This window comes from Oxyura jamaicensis, chromosome 3, assembly GCF_011077185.1.
Source record: "Oxyura jamaicensis isolate SHBP4307 breed ruddy duck chromosome 3, BPBGC_Ojam_1.0, whole genome shotgun sequence".
In the NCBI taxonomy this organism is placed as follows: domain Eukaryota; kingdom Metazoa; phylum Chordata; class Aves; order Anseriformes; family Anatidae; genus Oxyura; species Oxyura jamaicensis.
The window spans coordinates 96,026,491-96,046,582 of record NC_048895.1 but is presented as its reverse complement, the minus strand read 5'-3'; the positions used below and the strand labels follow the sequence as shown (position 1 = coordinate 96,046,582).

The window sequence follows — 20,092 nt, the reverse complement described above, 5'->3', positions numbered from 1 at the left end:
ATCCAAATACTATTGGCTGTTTAACCTAAACATTGACAGAAATTTCAACATAGACTATGGGCAGTGGTATATTTCTCAGGGAAAAATCAAGAAAGTGTCCAAAGTGAGATAGCTCCCTTCATTTTAATAATAAAAAGAATCATATCATGGAACCATATCATCACAGAGTGGCTTGGGTTGAAAGGGACCTTAAAGATCATTCCAAGTGGAATGATCACTGGACAGTTCCAAGTCCTCTGCCATGGGCAGGGATGCCACACACTAGATCATGTTGCCCAGGGCTCCATTCAACCTGGCCTTGAACACCTCCAGGGATCAGATATCCATAGCTTCTCTGAGCAACCTGATCCAGTCCACAGCTTCTCTGAGCAACCACCCTCATAGTAAAGAATTTATTCCTTATATCTAATCTAAATCTACCCTTTTTTAGTTTAAAACATTTCTCCCTTGTCCTATCACTACACCCCCTGACAAAGAGTCCCTCCCCAGCTTTCCTGTAGTCTCCCTTTTTGTATTGGAAAGTTGCTATAAGGTCTCCCTGTAGCCTTCTATTCTCCAGGCTGAACAACCCCAACTCCCTCAGCCTGTCTTCATAGGAAAATCTGATCATAACAGGAGTGACCACAGCTTTGATGTTCTCAGAATAGGCAGTAGACCTGCATCTGTTTTAATGCTCCATCCACACCCCTAATAACCAATTTAATATTTTATATTTTATATAGTAATAACCATTTTAATAGTAATAAACAGTTCAATATTTTACCGACAACTAGAACTCATGTCTCAGCCTCAGTCATGTAAGAAGAATTTTACACTCATAAAATGTTTATTTACATGCTGAATTGACAGAAAACTAAACTGTCACTCTTACTACCTCATAAAAATGCCTATGCATTCGCCACTTCAGTCATGCTTACTGAAATATTTCAGTGTCTCCAGAATTTTGCAGTATGTCCCTGCCTCTCCCAGCAAACCTCTCAGCTCTCTTCTGCCTTGTGGCAATGTGTCTGAATGCTTGATGTACAATGTAATTGAGTTAAGATTAACTTATTGTGTCAACTTCTTTTTAGGGCTTCTTTCTGATATCAAAGCTCCAATCTCTGTGTTAAGCATGCATCCATTTAATTCTATAAAACCAAAAGTCAGAACTATATGTCTATTCACACATCCATGAAGGCATATATCTCTACATATAGATGGACCATATTCTAGTTCCTTCTGAATACTTCAAGCATAAAGTAACTTAAAATAATTCAGCAGTTTCTGTGGAGCAAACAAAAATAATTGATTATATTATCTGAAACCAACCAACCAAACTAAAACCCACCCTCCCTCATAAAACAGAAGTCTGTTTAGTTACTCTATTACTGTATCCAACAGGTTGGATGGGGCTCTGGGCAACCTGATCTAGTGGGTGTCATACCTGCCCATGGCAGGAGGGTTGGAACTAGATGGTCTTTAAGGTCCCTTCCAACCCAAGCTGTTCTAGGATCCTATCACTGTATCCTGTGGGAGGGACTCCAAGCTGACGCAGGGGTAGAGAGTGACCATGAAAGAGCAATGGAGACAAAGTGTTATGGACTGACCACAGCCTTCATTCCCTGTTCCCCTGCACCACTCTGAGGGAGGTTGTAGAAGAGGGTGGGTGGGAGGGAAGGTGTTTTTAGCTTGCTTTTTGTTTTCACTGCTCTAGTATATTATCAATAGGTAATAAATTACATTAATCTCCCTTATGCTATGTCTATTTAGCCCATGACAGTAATTGGTGAGCAATTTCCCTGTCCTTATCTCAATCCACAAGCTTTTTTTTATTCAGTTTTCACCCCTGGCTGTTTTGAGGAGGGGGAATAAGAGAGTGGCATGGTGGAGATGATCTACCAGACACTGTGAATCCACCACATAAGTTCAAGACTGAATAGCTCTTGCATGCAAGGTAGTTAAACATGTACAATGCCCAAGACACATCCAGGTATGTCTATCAGTTGTGCAGGGTCTGATATAATGTTCCATGTAATAAGGCACCTCATAATTTATGCTTTCCTGTAACATTTCTTCACCACTTCTATTTTCAGTGTTGTACCTCAGTCCTCCACTCTCTCTCCTCTTTCCTCAGCTGCTGCTGATTCTTGTACTGCTACATTGTGAGGTTGTTCCTGCTGCTGCTGCTTTAGCTACTACTCATAAAAGGAGGTCTGGCATTCTGGCATTGTTCCTGTTACAGTCTGTCTATTTGTAGTTTGTGTCTCCCCCAGAAAGTAAGACTAGAAAGAAAAAATTCTGCTGCTACTAATTTCTTGAGACAGCTAACGGCTTTGAGAACAGTTGTGTCCATATGCAGCATGCCAGCACAGCCAGTTTCACTAAATGGCTATTACTTTGATATTTGATGTCATGTTATCTGAAGAAACTGACTGAAATGGCATATAGTCTTTGGACCGTTAGAACCGTCACATAGTTAAGCATATTGAACATTCCAGCATCTCATACAATTACTAAAATGATAAAGAACTTTGTCAGAAAATCTTCTGGCTTGAGGAATTGTCAACATGCTTCTTAGGTTAATGATTAGATGAGATTACTGGGTTCCAGCTGGGAGATATGCATTCAGCGTGAAAAATATATAACTCAACCTGAATTGTCTCTATTATCTTGCACAGCAGAAAAATATACTTCTTCCAAAGAACAGATAATCAGTGCAAGTGGAAAAGCCTTTTCCCACCTAGAAACAGAGATGAAGTTTTAGCTGCTCTTTCATGTCCCACGTGTTACTGATACTTACTTCTTAACAAAAAAAAGTAAATGTAAAATTTACAGCAATCCTTTAAAATATCTATACATGTCTATACAATTAAAATAATTATGTATTGTTTATATGTAAAGTATGAAAATTCACTGCATACAGAAAAGAAGCTGGAGAAATATTACAGTCAGACACTGAGCTTTCTGCCAAACACTGAGAAATCCCTGAATTTAATGCACATGCATTTTTCAATTAGTGACCTGTTTCTGGCATTGCACAATGTACAGAGTATTTAAAGTAGTTAAATTCCCTATAAATTAAAAGCAGAAATAGAGAAATCCCTACAAGTAGGATTCATAATAAAAGAAATGCTGAGTGGCTTATGTCTATGATACTCAGTCAGAAATATTAGGGAGAGCCATGCCACAGAAATCCAAATTCTCAGGCTTGGATGCATGTGGAACTAACAAGGAAAATGAAAATAGGGCTCTGTATGGTTTAAGGCTGTGGGTGTAAACAAGGTTATGAAGAGTTATCCAGACTATTTCCCTACCACAAGCTAAAATTATACTTGACCAAGGTTCATCTAATTTGCTCCTGAAAAGCTTCCAATGATGCAGATTGCACATTCTCCACAGGCAATTGTGGTGGTTTTACCGTGCTAGGCAGCCGAACACCACAACCGCTCTCTCACTCCCCCTCCTCAGATGAGGAGGGGAACAAGTAAAGGAAAGAACAACTCACAGGCTGAGATAAGGATAATTTAATTAAAGAGAAATATATATATATATATATATATATATATTATTAAGGAAATATTATTATTAATTAAACAATTCAACTAAAGGGAAAAAAGGGAAAGGGGAAAAGGGAGGGCGAAAGGGAATAACAAAACACGTAAAGGCTATGTGGAAGTGCAGAGGAAAGAAATTACTCTCTACTTCCCACAAATGAGCGATGCTTGACCACATCCTTGAAGCAGGGCCTCAACGCACGTAGCCAGTGTTCGGGAGGAGGACAGACGTTTTCGCAACGAGAGCCCACCCCTCCCCTCTTCTTCCTTTTCCCACCTTTTATTGCTGAGTGTGACATCATATGGTATGGAATATCCCTTTGGTTGGTTTAGGTCAGCTGCCCTGCTGATGTTTCTTTCTCACTTTTTTGCCCACCCCCTAGGAGGGTTAGAGAGATTCCTGATGCTGTGCCAGCACTTCTCAGCAGCAGACACAACACTGGTGTGATACCACTGCTGTTCTGGCTACAAGTGCAGAGCGCAGCACTGTATGGGCTGCTGCAGCGAAAGTTAACATTCCAGCCAGACCCAGTACAGCAATCTATTCCAGCATTTCACTAGTCTCTCTGAGAGGGAAAAAAAAAAAGTCTAACTTAAGATCCTTTTGAAGTAAATTTAATTGTAATTCCTCTATCTACAAAGAACATAGTTTTTTTTTTTTTTTTTTTTTTTTTCCATTCTTCTTTTGAGATACTTTGAGTGTATTAGAAGATCATTACCATGTTTCCCCTCAAATTTCTCATTTTTTAGTAAAGTACTATTCCTCTTTTACTGTTTTATATTTTGAAATATGGTAATAGGTTTAGAATACATCATAAGAGGAAACTGGGATTTGGAACTCTTAAATAGTGCTAATTACCTCACCTTTTTATTTTAAGTCAATGGTTCTAAGAGGGACATAACAGTTATCAAAGGTAAGTTTAAATCTACACTCAAACACACACAAAAAAAAATAGCTAATTTTATGAAAGAGCAGGTTGTTCCAAATTCACGTCTCTTGGGCAAACTGCAAATGGATGTTTTCAAGCCAGTTCCTTAAAAAATGTCATAAATTGTCTACCCCAAGACAGACGTGGAACCCAGCTGCAGTCCTGGAATAACCTTGAGTTTGCACAGCAAAAAGTACAAGGACCTCTACCTCAATAGTATGGTTTTATCTACTTCAGAAAGCACAGAGGTATTAATAGAGACACCACTTGGAATGAGGATTTTTAGAAGGAAATGCTAGCATCATCTATGTTTTTATCATGACCCTGTCATAGGTTTTAACCCTTTATAACTACCCTGGATCCAGACAAGAAAATTTCTTCCTTAAAGTAAGTACCCCAAATTTTCTTTTGCAAACCTACTAGGGAGATTGCTTTCTTCTCAACTGGTGCACCCGAAGAGTAGCTGAGCATTCTTCAGGACTCTAAATTATTTTTGTCTATTTTAAGAATAAATTGGAGAAAATCAGGAAGAGTAATGCCAGAGGCTGAGAATCATATATGAAGAATAGCTGGAATTTACAGGGGTATTTTATTGTGTTTCTCAGAGGAACATGGCCACCCCATTACACTCTCACTGACGCCACATCTCAGTCCCCTGATACCTGCACTCCTATTCCATATTGACCCTGAAAACACTGTCTTGTTTTCAGTTTGATTTTAACTGCTCTTCTTGTCAGGCTTTTCTCTTATTTTCTCATATTATCTAGTTCATCTCTGATCGTTCTTTTCCTACCCTCCCCCAGGACAGAGATCTGGACATGAATTAAGCAGTGACTAAGGATGAGATGTGGTTGCCAGGATCATTACTGGGCTCTATATAATTTTCTATCAGAAGAAAATTAAATTATCTTAATATACCATATATCAAATATATTTTTTAAGTTGGCTGGACAAATTACAAAAGAGCAATGACTTTTAGTAGATAGCTGAAGAGAGAATCTTATTGATAATTTTCTACTTTCTATTGGTGAGCTTTGGTGCCAGAACTGTTTGTGTGAATGTGTATAGAAATAAAAATATGAAATAAATATTTTTTTATAAATATGAAGCCATGAGACCAGCCTGGAAAATGCCAGTCTCAAAACTAAGAATAATAAGCCAGTGAGAATGTGAGGTATATTATAAATGTGAGGTATTATATAAGAATTGCTATTTTCTTTATAAATATTTTGATTGTAGCATAACTCATGATTCTCTTTTGCTTCAACTAATCAAAGTAAAGGCAATAAGTTCTAATGTCCTAGATAGGAGTCAAGTACTTTGTCTACTGTTCAGGAAATTCTTACATGCATCTGCACTTGATAAGACTAACATTGAAAACCACCATTTGACACCACCAGATGAACTCATATTAGAGATGTGTTCATATGAAAATTGATATTGTTGTATTACATATGCAAAAGAGAACTCCAATTTTTTTCATAATGAATACAATTAAATTTGATTTCAAACATCAGTTCTGACATAGCCATGATATTTAATTACAAAAGTAACCCTGCAGGATTGTTTTTACAGAAATCTCAGACTTAATAGAAAGCATTTTTTTTGCTTATATAAGCAAATAAGCAAAGCTATATAAGCATCCAATTACGGAATCCATGAGCTGGACCAAATGTGCAATTTCAATTAGTTTTCAATGAGGATCCATGTATTTTGGTAACAGATAATAAATTTAGAACAATATTTTTAATTTCAGTTTATTGAAAAAATATTTTTTTCATTCAGATATCTAAGTTGAAATAATCACGTCAGTTGTAATATTAAAATTTTTGAGTTCTACATTCATAGGAAATTTCTGGTAAAGATGAAGAACAATCTCTTTCTCCTGAATCTTCTTTCCCCTACGCCTAAAATAAATCTGTATTTTCCTAGCTACAAGTATTACTGAAATTATAAATATGGCTTAAAATGAAATAAAATGTATTTGTGAACATAATTCATTTCTAAAATCTCACAGATATTTCTTGCACATAGTGATAAATTAACAAAGATAGACTCCGAGTCTGTTGTATTTCATGAATTTGTTGACTTGGTTTAATTTTTGTTCTAAATTTTTTATTTCTTTCAGAGACTTTCTTCCCTGGTTATCCATGATCAAGTTCTAGGACCTAACGTGTCAAGTCATGCACGTATCTTTCCATTTGTCCTCTGACTTCGTTTGAATTATTCCATTCTGTCCTTAAAATTAGGGACTTTTTTTCTTAGCTTGTTCAAAGGACTGTTTTCCCTTTTACTCAGAACTCTTCCATGTTTTGCACACTTCATTACTTTAAGATGTAGTTCTCACAGTTAGAATGGCAAGCTGATAAACCTCTCTCTGCAACTAGTATTAAAATGTGAACATAAAATGAAAAAGGCTAAAACCATAAAATAATAATAACAATAATTTAAAAAAAAAAAAAACACTGAAAATTGGACTATTCTCAAAAAAAGGAGAGAAGGTAAGAAAAAAATTGCACCAATTTTTCTAACAATTCTTAAGTGTTGGAGAATCACATTTTCAATATTTTCAATTTGTCTGAACAATACTTGTAGCAGTATGCAGGTTTCTATCATCTGGGTGGATAAGCAGTAGAAAGGTAATGGGGTAAAATTGTATATAATTGTTGACAGCTGAGGAATCACGAGGTCTTTAATTTTGGAGAAAAGTTATGACACAGGGTCCTAAAGCTTATGGTCTCAACCCCTCCAGCCTAAATAGCACACACAGAATATTGTCTGTCCTCATATACTGAAAGTATCTGAGCTCCAAAGTAAGATGCTGAAATTTCAATTTTCAACTAAAAAAAAAGACACATACTGGCTAGGCTAGCAGAATAACTCCCTGACACTCTTAACTAGATTAACTTCAACAGACTTTTTTTTCCTTTTTCCATCATATACAGCTACTTGAGATATTCTTAGGCCTCAAGACATCTGACAGGTTTACTGTATATAACATAGGAGCTTGTGTCTTTCTGGACTGGTAGCTGGAGGACAGGTAAAATAACTCAGGACACCTCAAATGACACTAGACTTCTGTGTTTAAGCAAATCAAAACTTGAGTTCACATAGAGATGCTTACATTTAGTCTTAATCTTGAACAGAATTGCATCCTTTACCTCCCACATCTGTGCTTATCTGCTTTATATTACTTTATGTTACTCCTCTATGTTTAAAAAAAAAAAAAAAAAAAAAAGTACATTTTTGACAAATGTTAACTACTTTTAACAGATGTCAGGAAAAAGCTGAAGTAGACCCAGCTTAACTCCAGAATAAATAAATAAATTTATTTATTTACAGATGGAATTTACAGATGATGTCTTAAAGAACTACTGATTATTTTCTAAAATAATCAAATCAATGCCTGAAAACTATTGAATTTGTATAAAACCTGTTCTGTTATAACAATGATATGACGACTTGTGTACTGTTTGGAGGTATGTATTTTACAAACAAAACAAAACAAAACAAAACTAACAACGTATTTTTCATTTGGTCTGTATCTGACTGCATTGGTCTAGTTCTTAATACTTCAGTTCTGTACACCTTAAGAATGCAAGTCGATAGGTACTTGGGTAAATTCATGATGTCTGTATGTCTCTTGGCATACACAAGTATTTACGGGGCTGAATCTTTGTTTCATAAAACATTTGCAATAAAATTATAGAAGCATACTCAACAAGAAAATATCTTACCTCGGCAGATTGGCACAGGAGAATCCCATTGATACATGCCATTTTGGTGGCGTCTACATGTTGCATTATTTTGACCAATCATTCTGTACCCAGGTTTGCAGTAATAATGAACTTTACTTCCAGCAGGACCACCTGTTTTATTTACAATTCCACCATTCCTCAAGATAGGGTTTAAACTGCAATAGGGAGCTAAATGACAAATAAATAAATAAAAATAAATTAAAAACATATAAAGTGTACTTAATTTGGAAAGTTCACATTACTTATGATACATGCAAACTGAATGCCATTGAAATTAGTGCAGAATGCTTTACATTAATTTTGTATGCTCAGACTTGTTTATGCACAAATATTCTGAAGCTCAGAATCATATTTTATAAGTTTATGCTCTTGGACATGAGTAAGTTGCTATTAGGAGACATACAGTTTGTTCAGCAAATCACTCCAACTTAGTAAACAATCTACTTCAAATATGATACATTTGTTTTTATAAATAAATTAACAGCAAGAGGAGGACCAAAGAGAATCTCCATCCTTTACTGGAGGCAAGGGGGAACATGAATACCAAGGATAAGGAAAAGGCTGAGGTTCTTAATGCCTTCTTTACATCTGTCTTTACTAGCCAGACCACTTATCCTTGGAGTACTCAGTCACCCAACCTGGAAGTCTGGGATGGGGAGCAGAAGAAACCCCCCCATGGTTCAGGTGGTAACAGTTAGAGACCTGCTGCTTGCTTCACCTGGACTGTCACAAGTCCATGGGGCCAGATGAGATCCACACATGGGTGCTGAAGGAGCTGGCAAATGTGATTGCTTGGCCACATATGATCATCTATCAGCAGTCATGGTCATCTGGAGAGGTCCCAGATGACTGGAGACTTTATAATGTGATGCCCATCTCTAAGAAAGATTGTAAGAAGGAACCAGGTACCTACAGGCCTGTCAGCCTGACCTCAGTGCCAGGGAAGGTGATGGAACAGGTCAGCTTGAAGGCAATCACACAATGTATGTGGGACAACTGGGGGATTAGGCCCAGTCAGCATGGGTTCATGAAAGGCAAGTCCTGAACCTGACCAACCTCATCTCCTTCTATGACCAGATGACCCACATGGTGGATGAGGGAGAGCCTGTTGACTTAGTCTACCTAGACTTCACCAAAGCCTTTGACGTAGTCTCCTATAGTATTCTCCCAGAGAAGCTGACAGCCCATGGCTTGGACAGGTACACTCTTTGCTAGGTTAAAAAACTGGCTGGATGGCCAGGCCCAGAGAGTAGTGGTGAACAGAGTGAAATCCAGCTAGTATGTGTTCTCCAGGGGTCCATGTTGGGGCCCATCCTCTTTAATATATTTATTGATGATTTGGATGAGGGAATTGAGGACACCCTCAGTAAGTTCACAGATGACACCAAGCTGGGGGGAAGTGCCAGTCTGCCAGATGGTAGGAAGGCCCTGAAGAGGGACCTGGAAAGGATGGGTCAATGGGCAGAGGCCAATGGGATGAGGTTCAAATTGGCTAAGTGCAGGGTCCTGCACTTTGGCCACAACAACCCCATGCAGCACTACAGGCTTGGGGGGAGAGTGGCTTGAAATCTGGGCAGAGTAAAAGATCTGGGGGTGCTGATTGATGCTTCCCTGAACATGAGCCCGGCGGTGTGCCCAGGTGGCCAAGAAGGCCAATGGCATCTTGGATTGTGTCAGGAATAGTGTAGCCAGTGGACCGGGGGGTGATCCTTCCCCTCCACTCTGCTCTGATGAGGCCGCACCTTGAGTACTGTGTTCAGTTATGGGCCCCTCACTACAAAAAAGGACATTGAGGAATGTGTCTAGAGAAGGGCTATGAAGCTGGTGAAGGGCCTGGAACACAAGTCCTGTGAGGAGTGGCTGAGGGAACTGGGGGTCGGCCTCTTCTCGCCCATAACTAGTGACAGGACAAGAGGGAATGGCCTCAAGTTGTGCCAGGGGATGTTTAGGTTGGAAATTAGGAGACATTTCTTAGAATGAGTGGTTAGGCATTGGAACGAGTTGCCCAGGGAAGTGGTGGTGTCACCATCCCTGAGGGTGTTTAAGAAAAACATGTCCCCTGGTGTATATGGACATGGTTTAGTGGGTGACATTGGTAGTAGGGCAATGGTTGGACCAGATGATCTTGGAGGTCTTTTCCAACCTTAGTGATTCTATGATTCTATGCTTCTAGAAACAGGAACTGACACGCTAACTAAAGAACCACACACAAAGTAATAAATAAAAAATACCCAAAGATATGAAGGGTGACCAATTGCTTGAAAAATGTCAGACTGAAATGTACAACCACTATCAGCTGCGTTAAAATTCTGGGCTTAAGCAGGAATCTCTACAGAGTATTCATAAAATATTGCAGCCTTGAGTCAAGGACCACTAGGATAAAAAGCTGTTTTCCCTCACAGCCAGTTTCTGAGAGAGGATCTGTTCTAGATCTGTTCAGGCTTTGCTGATACAGGTGCAGTGACATAGAATTGCCCTCATCTAGGAATGACAATTTTATTTACTTTTTACCACAGAAAGTGATAAACTACAGAGTAGCTGCTCCATTGACTTGAAGTAGCTTTACATTTACAAATTTAATTTACTTTTCCAAATGACATAGCATACCCATTCTTTCAAGGCCTCTTAAACAGCAATGTTTTTTTTTGCAAGGCAACATACAAAATATTTATAGCTCACTTATAATCACAACGTCCATTTGTCACTTGTAACTGAAGACCAACAGGGAAATAACTGCCTGGCTAAATCACACATCACTACTCAGCTGGTGTGTAGACAGCAGCACAGATAAAAACTGATTCTGAATCTGCAGGACCATATTCTTCCTTTCACAAAACATACTCTCTGAAGAGCTGGAACATTTAAACATTTCTGCTGAGATTTTTCAAAACTGAGGCACTTTGACTCAGGGAGGCTAATTTAAAAAAATCTGAATTCCAAATAAAAATTTGTTGAAATTGGATGCCCCCTGAGATGATTTTGTAAACCTCAGTCTTGTAGTTAATAATATGACATCAACCCAAAAATTTATTTTCGTGACAGACTTAATTTCCCACCAGCATCTTTGATCATTAGTTCAATAACTTGTACCAAGAACAGACTTATAAACAGTTAAATACTGTCCAATATTTGAAATTATAAATAAACAAAAAACCTTCCCTCAAGTCCCCTGTTGTCTTTCTTTAGCTTATATCCTAGATTTTTTTGTTGACAGATAAAAGTCACAGCTTACACGACTGTTTCCTTCTAACTTTCCCTTCTGAAAATTTGTCTTCATCATTGTATTAACAAGGGATCTTGCTTTAGTGCTGTTATGTTTAAATATCCAACAAGGCAGAGGTTTACTATCCTCGTCATTTTAGACGTTTTCACTTTATAGATAAGAAATCAGACATAGGCTTAAATGATTAGGTCACACATGAAAACGGAACAAACCTCTTTTGATTACTATAAGAGTTCCTTAATTAATGGACCATCCATTCCATATATTGCTTTTCACTTAAAAATGTACAGAATCAAAAAGGAGAGCAATACTCCACTAAACAACAAAACAGGGTCAGGCTGCCATTCTATGTCTCTGGCAGGTGTGCAAGTACTGTGCAGAAGTATAGGAATTACAGCTGTAGTGCACTTTTATTCCTTTTATCACAACATAAAAAAAAAAAAAAAAAAAAAACCTCTCTTATTTACATTGTTTGTGCTAGCTTGTTTAAGTAGGGACGATCGAGGGACGATAACTCCTATATAGGAGTTATAAACTTTTGAAGAAAAACAAAGCCAAAGGTTACACAGGTATCTGTCACAGCAATTGCACAGATTCATCTCTTATTGAGTGAGTTTCCTAGCCTGGGTTCAGCAAGTTCCTCTTTCTGCATCCATAGATCCATCTGTAGGGAACAGAAGTTTTGGTGGAACAACAGTGCACCAGACAGTCAAGTTCAAGCACCAGAATAAAAAATTCTCTCTTATTATACTATATAGATACTCATTAGATTAGGAAAGAGATCATTTTGTATCTCTGAGTTAGTGCAATTAGGAAAAGTATTATTTAGACGAAGGTTGTGCTAGTGCCTCCACAATGTGTCAAAACCCTTAAAAGAATGTCTCTCTGCTATAATGCCTTAGCTCTTTCATACTAATATTTAGGAAAAAAAAAAAAAAAAAAAAAGAAACCACAAGATAGAAAACATGCATGTAACTTTAGACAAATAGCTTCAACATGTAAGGTTGTATGCTAAAGGAAAAATAGTATTCTAGCACTTCTAGCAGTTTTTTAAAAATGAAGAAAATTTTTATCTACAAATGAAATCTATTTGTAACAACACTACAATTTGCAAAATTTGTGCACAGGCATAGCTGGAGAAGAAGGGGAGGGTTGTGGGAGGGCAGTAATTCATTTCAATAGGTTCTTCATTATGAGGAAGCCTGCTGGCTCAGTCACAGCTGCCATGGTATCAATAACCTTTTGGGGATCTTGTATTTTTCCTACTCTCATGATGTTGCCTTCCCTCATTAAGATTCAAATCCAATTGTTTATGCTGCCGCTCACTGTTATTCCTCTTTCATGTTGATTATTTCCATTGAATCTCATGTAAAACATAGAGAAGTTTAGAGGAAAATACAGGCGCTGGCTGATAGTGAGGCAGAAAAAGCAAAACAGTTGTTTGTTCCTAAAACATAGCCATAAGGATTACATATCTCTCTCGAGCTTCCAAATAGTATTATTAGCTGCTGCTAGTGCTGTAACAACTGATGAACTGAGCCTAGGAAAAAGCCTTTGTGTATATGCAAAGGTGTAAAATAATTTCTTATTCCTCAAAAATCAGTCACCTAAATAATTTGGTATTTACCAAATAAATTCTCTACATGATCTCTATTCTTGCAACCCTGATGTTGCTTCCTCACTGCAAATTCAAGATAGAAGGCCCACTCCTTTCACTTTCACCTATCTGACAGTTATCTTGTGACAAATTCTTTGTTCATTTTCCCAAACTTTCAATTCATCTCTTAAGTCCTGCAATTGGCCTTTCCTTATGAAAAGCTAACTGAATCAATCTCCAGTGTGATAGAAAACGACATACCTTTCCACATCTTCCAGTTTTAGTTTCTTTGGTAATAGTCCAAATACTGCTTGAAAGATGGAGATAATGCTATCACTAACACGTCTTTTTTTTTCTTTTTTTCTTTTTTTTTTTTTTTCTGACCATTTACTAACTGCTCATAGCTCTCAAACCATAATTACATTATTGTTCTGAGTACTTGAATTTAACCCTTATCTTCTCTTTCAGTAGCATAAGAAATTTTCCAGAGATTAGGCAGCAAATGTATGGATGGTACAGGAAAGGAGAAAGCTCAGTGCAAATCATCTCCCTAAATGTTATGCCACTTAGCATCTGTTTACCATGCCTAAATGAGATATATATGATGCTTGGTAAAACATTCTTCTAAAATATCCTCAGTATTCTTTTTTCTACTTAATATATACTGACAATTTTTTTGCAGCCAAAATTAACACTCATACATTCACACGTTGTTAATCAAGTCCAAACACAGAAAAAGCAAATGTTAACAACAGACAGAGTAATTATCACCTCTCTATTCACAAAATGTAAGTGATCCTTAAGCCAAGTCTCTTAGGAGCATTGTGTCTGAAAGCGTATGTGTGACAACATGTTAAAGAGGCTGCAAGCAGAGTAAGAACCAATATCTCTACATGTAGAGTATAATCCAGTATTGCAATATTGGTAACTGATTTTTGTTGTTTTGTTCTTAGTAAGAGATACAATTTTAACAAGGACATTATTTAGACAGACTATTTACATATTTTCATATCACTGCAATACCAGATTCATATGCTGCCTGTTCAAGCAGTGAAGGACTTTTTTTCCTGTTTTTTCTTTTTTTTCCATTTATTTGTACATGACAAGCATAGTAGTAAGAGTTGTGAAATTAATTGAAATTTAAGGAAACTGTAAGTCTGAAAATTGTGTGATAAATTGCAGTTGGAGTACTGCATATCATTTTTGCGTCAGATATTCTGACTCTTGAGTACTTCTGTGTGAATCTGAGGGTTATCACTCCCATTAAATTCAAAGGCCTTGCTGCAGGTTGGATAAAACAAGATAGCAGGTTGCAGAGGAAAATATTCATAGGGGAAATATTATTCCGGAGATCTTCGGCAAATTCAGAGAAAATAGAGAGTTCAAGTTCTGCACTCGTGTTGAATTTACAACAGGATGATTATGCATCATCAAAATATACATCATAATAAAGTATTATAATCAGAGAAACAGACATTATATTACAAGTCTGAATTTGATAATGAATATTTGATAATTAATAGTTACCTGAGTAACGGATCTTGAATCCTTTCTTACTGGTTGCATGATCAGTTGACCAGCGAAGATACAGCTGATTCATTTTGCTTGTAAAGTTCATTTGTCCAGTATGATTTCCACTTAAAGCAACCAATAAAGGGCTTTGCCCTGAAGAACCTTCAGAGATGAATAAAGAAAACGTTAAAGTTTTAAAGTACTAGCAGTTTAAGCAATCCTTTCCACAATTTAACTGAGCTGTGAATGTAAATTTATAAGGGAATAATAGCATGGCATATTTTTGCCATTAAAATAATTAACAGATCTCTATTTAAACCGTCTGTTCAGTTTTAGGTTTTCATGGGAGAACAGCATAAGAAACCCAGGTACAAACAATCTGACATATAAAACAATGAGTGTTTTTGCCATAAATATTGAAAAATCACCAGAAACCTTATATGTATATATATTTACAGAAATTACTCTGTAGTAGGTCACATTTCAGCTCCTTGTCCTTTCTTTTTTTTTTTTTAATCTAGTATTTATTTAAGTTCCTTTTCAACTAGTGAGTGGAAGCAAATTTATACATTTCTTGACATTGCGCCGCTAGTAGAATTTAAAGCACCACCATATTACATAGTGAACGTATTACCTAAATAATACCTGTCACATATGAAATCACCACAATTGCAATGTGGAATACATTGTATACAAGTGCTATGACTTCACAATACATACATATTAGGACTCAGTTCTCTTAAAATATTATTACAGTATAATTTCAGTGTTAAAAAATATTAACTTATGGTGAATATAGGATGTTGAAAAGTATGTGTGTCCTGCCACTAGACTGATATCTTTATCACAATAAACCTCTAGAAGAACAAATAATGATTTGGGAGCAGATAATGTAACACAACACCATATAATGAAAGGGGAAAAAAAATCAATAAATCAAGGCAGTCTCCTACTGAATGCTTTCAAAAACATGAAATGACATCCTTTTCCTCAATATAAAGGTTATCTTTTCTACTGCTGAACTCCTCCCTTTCATATGTTCACTATGCCGTTTACTCTGTGTCTTTCAAGTTTTGGAAAGCCAAGTTCAACTAACATTATCTTGGTCACAGCAGACATTTCAAATAAAGAGGGTGTTTCATTCATTTTTGCTGAGTTTGACCAGCTGCAGCCTGATCAGTTCTTCTTATGCTGCATGGAAGCACAAAAATAAAACTGATTCCAAGGAGACCTAAAAATTAAATACAATTGCTGTCAACATTCTCCCCTTCCAGTCCAGTAAAAAAAAAAAAAAAAAAAAAAAAAAAAAAAAAGTTTGTTTTTCTGGGATGCTTCAGGTACAAAAGGAAGCCACGGAAATAAAAATTTAGACAACATCCCAGTACTTTAGAACTGCATTTCAGTCACCATAACGAAAACACTATCATTAAATAAATATTAATAAATAAATTGTAAATAAGGTAAAATAAGAACAATTAAACATAGCTTTAGGCACAGGTTGCCCTCATCAAAATACTTTGTGGCTTCTTTGTGGTTTTTGTGAGAGTTAGTGTCTAAGGATTACCATGTAAGATAGACAATGAGGGCTGCTGAAGTCAATTCCTATTTTTGCTTGAAATAATGATTTATAACATGACAATCCATTTAGTTTCTCTTGCTTCATCCTGGGCATTGTAAAATGTGTTTAATACTATTTAGTCAATTCATAAAGTACTGTTACAGTTTAGAAATTATCAGATAAAGGGCTGCAAGAGTACAATTATAAATAAAGATCTACTACATATAAAGAGGAGATAATATTTCCTTACTAGTGATGGTGAAATTAGATTGCAGCACCACATCCTAAGTAGGCACACCACATTTTTTAGCCATTGGGAGATCAGAGAAATGAGTCTTAATTTTTCCTGAAGTTGAGTTACAGCTTCTGGATGTTACCAAAGCAGGCAGCTCTTCAGCTAATACTCAGAAAAGTCAGTAGCAAGACGTAGGTATTCTTGAGTTTTTTTTTTTTTATTATTATTATTATTTCAGAATTTGTCTATAAAGGGAAAAATATACTAAACTTCTAGGGTGCTGACCTGTTGTATAATGTTTTCCTGAATGTTAGGTAAAAGTTGGCATTGCTGTCTTATTGCAATGACAGAATTATGTTGGCTTCTTTGGGGGGAAAAAAAATATTTGCTGTATTAAACAAATGCTATTCAGTAGTAGCAGACTGAATACAGTGTTTTCAAGTTCAAGAGCCTTTAACAATTATATTCATGGTACATAAATGGCTTCTTTGCTTTAGAATATAGATGGGATAGCTTAGGGCTCTGACTGATGATGGAGAAAGAGAATGGCTAATGTGCTTCTTGCTCTCAGCTGACCAGGGTGGCTTCAGTAATGGGATGTCTATCCTGATCATCATTCAGCTGCAGAAGCACCATAATTTTCAATGTGGTGAGTTAAGCATAGTCACTATTTTTATAAGGTCATCAGAAGCCCATACTTCAGCAAATATTGTTTCTCTAAAAGTTTTCTTGCTGATCTTTATATCATTTCTATGTGAAATTTGAGGACAGATCTTTACCTGGTGTAGATAGACCGGTTATAGTAAGTTAAATGAAGCTATGCTATTTTGGACCACATGAGGTTCTGGGATATGATCTGCAAAATTTAACAATATAGAGAAATACCTAAGCCAGCTCTGAATGAGCTAGTCTGAGTTATATCCATAACTAGAAACAGTATAGCCACATCAGCATTGCCTTCTGCCCCAACTAGCTCATCACGCTGAGATGTAGAACTAATTAGCCTAGCAAAGCACATTGTTAATGTGGCCACAGGGACACAAACAAGTATCTCTGCAAGGCACTGCAACGTGCTATATTTAAATATCAACTTGTTGAGAGCTAGCTCAGGAATCTCTACATGGCAGTGCACTGAGAGGTTATAAATATGCCATTATCGTTCTCATTTAAGTTTGCTGGTAGGTGGTAGAAAAAATGACTTGTGAAGCTGTGCTAGAGATGAATTTGTAAGAATGTGGTTCTATGTCATGAAATGACAATGTTTAAAAATGTAGGAACTGTGATAATTCTTCTCTCAGATCTATTATTGATAATCTGATTTCATTACATTTAAATGTGTAAGAAGGAAAACAAAAATATGTGTCAGGAGCATTAAGCAATCTAAGAAGTCTTATTCAAAAGAAAACAAAGTGATCAGATCACTAGAAAGTTCACAGACATACTTGCATACTACACTTTGCCTGGATGTTAAATACAAAATAGAGCGGTGGAAAAGAGAGATTTTTCAGACTATTTTCTCCACTAACCTGACACAGACCAACAAATACATTACGAAGGAAAAACAAAACAAAACTAATGAACCAGTATTTTTAAAAGAATGAAAAATATTGTATTTTTTTCCAAATACTGTTATCAAAAAGTGAAACCATTTTAACAATAATTTTAGACACTAAAAGCCTGCTACTTAGTGAGAATACAGAGAAAGATACTTCAAAACATATGAGCATTTAATATTTTTCATGTTATGAAACTTACATGGTGAATATTAATCAGTTCTATCACAGTTATCATATAACTTGGTTAATGAGGGAGGATGTGATAACAGTCTCCAAATGAATAAAAACATATTAAAGAACAATCAGGGACAATCAATCAATGAGAACAGAACAAGTGGCAATAAGCTCATAATTCAGCAGAAAAATAAGAATAGGCTGTTAATTTAACAGGGCCCTTTGAGAGGTTACTGCTATGAAGTAAGAAATGCTTCTACATTCTAGAAATTGAGGTTTTGTTATTTCTCTACTCTTTGTCCTAAAACAGATGGCCAAATCCTTTAATATGGATATATTCAAACAAGATCCAGCAGTGGTTCTGCTATGCTATGGAGAAAGTAGAGTGGGTATTTGGACTCAAATTGAGTATTTGGACTCAAATAATTTTATGAAATTGGACAAATGGAATTATACCCCACAAGTATTTATCTCCCAGAAACAATCCATTACAAAACAGCGTGTTAACTTCTGCTTTCAGACACCTTCATTCATTTCCCAGGGTACATAAAAACTGCATGATGTTGGCTTTAATAGGAAAGCTGCTTATTGCTCCTCCTCTAACAATACCAAACAAAATTAAACAGCCTCTTGACTGCATCTATAAAAAACTTTCATTAACTAACAGACTTACATTTAAGGCAAAAGTAATACAAATACTGGACTAGATTTTGTATGTATTGCTGCGTTATGAAACCAACAGTTGGAAATCAAGACCCATTTGACTTTATATCTGTTCTTGCTTGGCAAGATAGAATTTGGATCTTTCTTACCATCAAACACCTCCAGCTCATCAAACTGCTTTTCACTTTGAAACATTTCTACAAAGATGGAGATGTTATATCCTGTATCAACCTTTATAGTCCAAGAACAAGTCTGAGAGTTGGGATATGTGCCTGGGTAGCCTGGACTGAGGATCACTCCTGACGATTCTGTACGAATTTCATTTGCTGGACATTGTGCTAGAAAGGATACAATAAGAAGAAAAATGAGAATAGCAATGAAACAAAATACTTTCATTAAAAAAAAAATAATAAAAATAATAATTATAATATTTTTTAGAGATATATAAATACTTCAGCTTCAGTTTCCAAATTAAAACATGTTAAAATCACATTCTAGATGGAATGAACTATAAAGTTCCTGTCAGTATAAACAGAAAGAATCAGCTTTATAAACTTTGCATTTATGAAACTGAACATCAATCTTAGTAAAACATTCATCCAGAAACATGACCAAAGAGTCACAGCCCAAAGAGTTTACAGTTAAGAAGTCTGTATACACCGGTGTGATCATTCCCATATGTAAGGTAAAAGTCCCAGTAACACTTATTACTTATTTATATATTTATATTTATTAGTTATCTATTATTTTTATTATTATATTTCGCCTTGTATTCAAAGGTGTATATGATCTCTGCATATGACTATACTAAATAGCTGTATATTATACTAAACTGTTGAAAATTTTAAATTCTAAATACTGGTTTTGATTAAAATAATCTTTTGTTGGCCACTTTTTCTTTAATATTTTGCCTGTCATGCAGGATGGACATCTTTATGTTTGTTTGCTGTTGAGGTCTGACACATTTTCTCTATATTTTTGTGTAAGATTCACAAATATATCTACATCTATATATTAATTTCTGGAAATTGTCTGGCAAAGTATCCAAATAATTGTGTAAAATGAAGGATTTTGGAAAGCTGAGTAACATAAAAAGAGAGAAAAAAATGTTCACAGGAATAGACATGGGAATAGACTTAGTCCAGGGGAAAAACAAACCAAAACCAAAGAACAACAACAACAACAACAAGATAACTATCAGAAACAAACATCAGAAAGCAGACTGTTTCCCTTAGTTGGTCTTTTACAGACTTCAGACTTGGAGATTAAATTTTAGTTTAGGTGTAGCCAAGAATTTTGCTGTAAACTTTTGGAAAACAGGACTGGACAAGAGGTCCTTTCCAACCTCAACCAT

General features: G+C 36.1%; 1 protein-coding gene across 2 annotated transcripts in view; it reads right to left on the bottom strand.

Annotated features, from left to right (window-relative positions):
- CSMD1 (CUB and Sushi multiple domains 1) overlaps positions 1–20,092 on the bottom strand; it is a 1,151,643-nt gene that overhangs the window by 87,607 nt on the left and 1,043,944 nt on the right. For both annotated transcript variants that reach the window (XM_035319885.1, XM_035319886.1), the window contains exons 47-49: positions 18,888–19,076; positions 14,568–14,714; positions 8,200–8,388 (exon numbers count right to left, since the gene is read on the bottom strand). In XM_035319885.1, coding sequence (XP_035175776.1) covers positions 8,200–8,388; positions 14,568–14,714; positions 18,888–19,076 — 525 coding nt within the window. The remainder of the gene's footprint in view (positions 1–8,199; positions 8,389–14,567; positions 14,715–18,887; positions 19,077–20,092) is intronic.